The following is a 1,108-nucleotide window of genomic DNA, read 5'->3' as shown; positions in this document are numbered from 1 at the left end:
GTTGAAGCTAGAGAGGTGAGCAGTCTAAGTCTGATTCCCTGTAAAGACTTCTCTGTTGACACCCACCCCTTGGCGCTCATATGACCTTATGAGGTTCCGAGCGCCGTAAAATCATCTACTATAAAAAAAAATTTAATCTTTCAGCTTCTTCATGTTGGTACAAAGAAGAAAATCCATTCTATCCTGGTTTATCTTTGTTAAAATGTCTGAAGAATTATTAAAAAAGACGATTTTTTGTTTTAATTTTATTCGTTTTACTGTGTTCGTTTACGGTTATACAATTTGTATTGGCAGTATGTGGATCACAAAAAGAGAGCAATGGACTCATGACCCAAAATGGGAACACCTCAGGTATGTAAAACGACTTATTTATGCACGTTCCTTTTTCTTCAGTGGGCATGCCCACGCTGCTCTTGTGCATAAAAAAAATAATCAAAGAATGTTCTTTTCAAAGAAATTAAGACGTTTTCAAGCAGATGCTATGATCAAGTGCCTTTTTATCACTCCAGGATCGAAAACGTGTTACTTTTTTGTACTTACTACTGGGCTGGAAACTGTAGGGTGCACGGCAAAGGAAAATTGGACAGAACCGTTAAGAAAGCCAGCAGGATCTCTTAATGTGATTTTAATGGAACTGATGAAATGTGTAAAATCGCAAGTATTAAAAAATAAAGAGCATTACAAACGGCCCACCACAACCCCTTTCCTCACGAATTGTAAGATCACGCTGTGGCAGATTCGTACCACTAAGAACAACAAAAAAAAGATAATAAAAAAGAAGTTTCTTACAGTCTGGTATAAGGCTACTGTCGGGATAAACATTAATATGTATTGCCGTTTCGCATATGCACATGTACCTATATAACTTTAATGGTCTGTGATAAATTCCTGCATGTGACTGAACGATGCATCTGGTGTGATATGAGCATTATTATCAGCTTTACTACTTGTCTTCTCATTCTGCATTATAAGAGAAATATATTACTTATTTCCTTTGCATACCTGCATCTGTTTTCATGGCTCTGGTACAGACAAGAAAAAGTTCCGTCTGTGACAATAAATCATCATCTTTCTTTCTATCTTATTTTAGTCTCCTCTCTCTCTCTCT

The 1,108-nt window shown here is 36.6% G+C and overlaps 1 protein-coding gene across 1 annotated transcript in view; it reads left to right on the top strand.

The window, feature by feature from the left end:
• LOC106013303 (limbic system-associated membrane protein) overlaps window positions 1-351 on the top strand; it is a gene marked incomplete at its 3' end in the record, with an annotated part of 29,677 nt that extends 29,326 nt beyond the window's left edge. The window contains 1 exon segment of the mRNA XM_013088645.2: window positions 295-351. Within this exon segment, the coding sequence (XP_012944099.1) occupies window positions 295-351 (57 nt within the window).
• Between the last annotated feature and the right edge of the window lie 757 nt (window positions 352-1,108).

This window comes from Aplysia californica, unplaced genomic scaffold (assembly GCF_000002075.1).
Source record: "Aplysia californica isolate F4 #8 unplaced genomic scaffold, AplCal3.0 scaffold00781, whole genome shotgun sequence".
Taxonomy (NCBI): domain Eukaryota; kingdom Metazoa; phylum Mollusca; class Gastropoda; order Aplysiida; family Aplysiidae; genus Aplysia; species Aplysia californica.
This window is presented reverse-complemented; position numbering and strand designations above follow the sequence as displayed.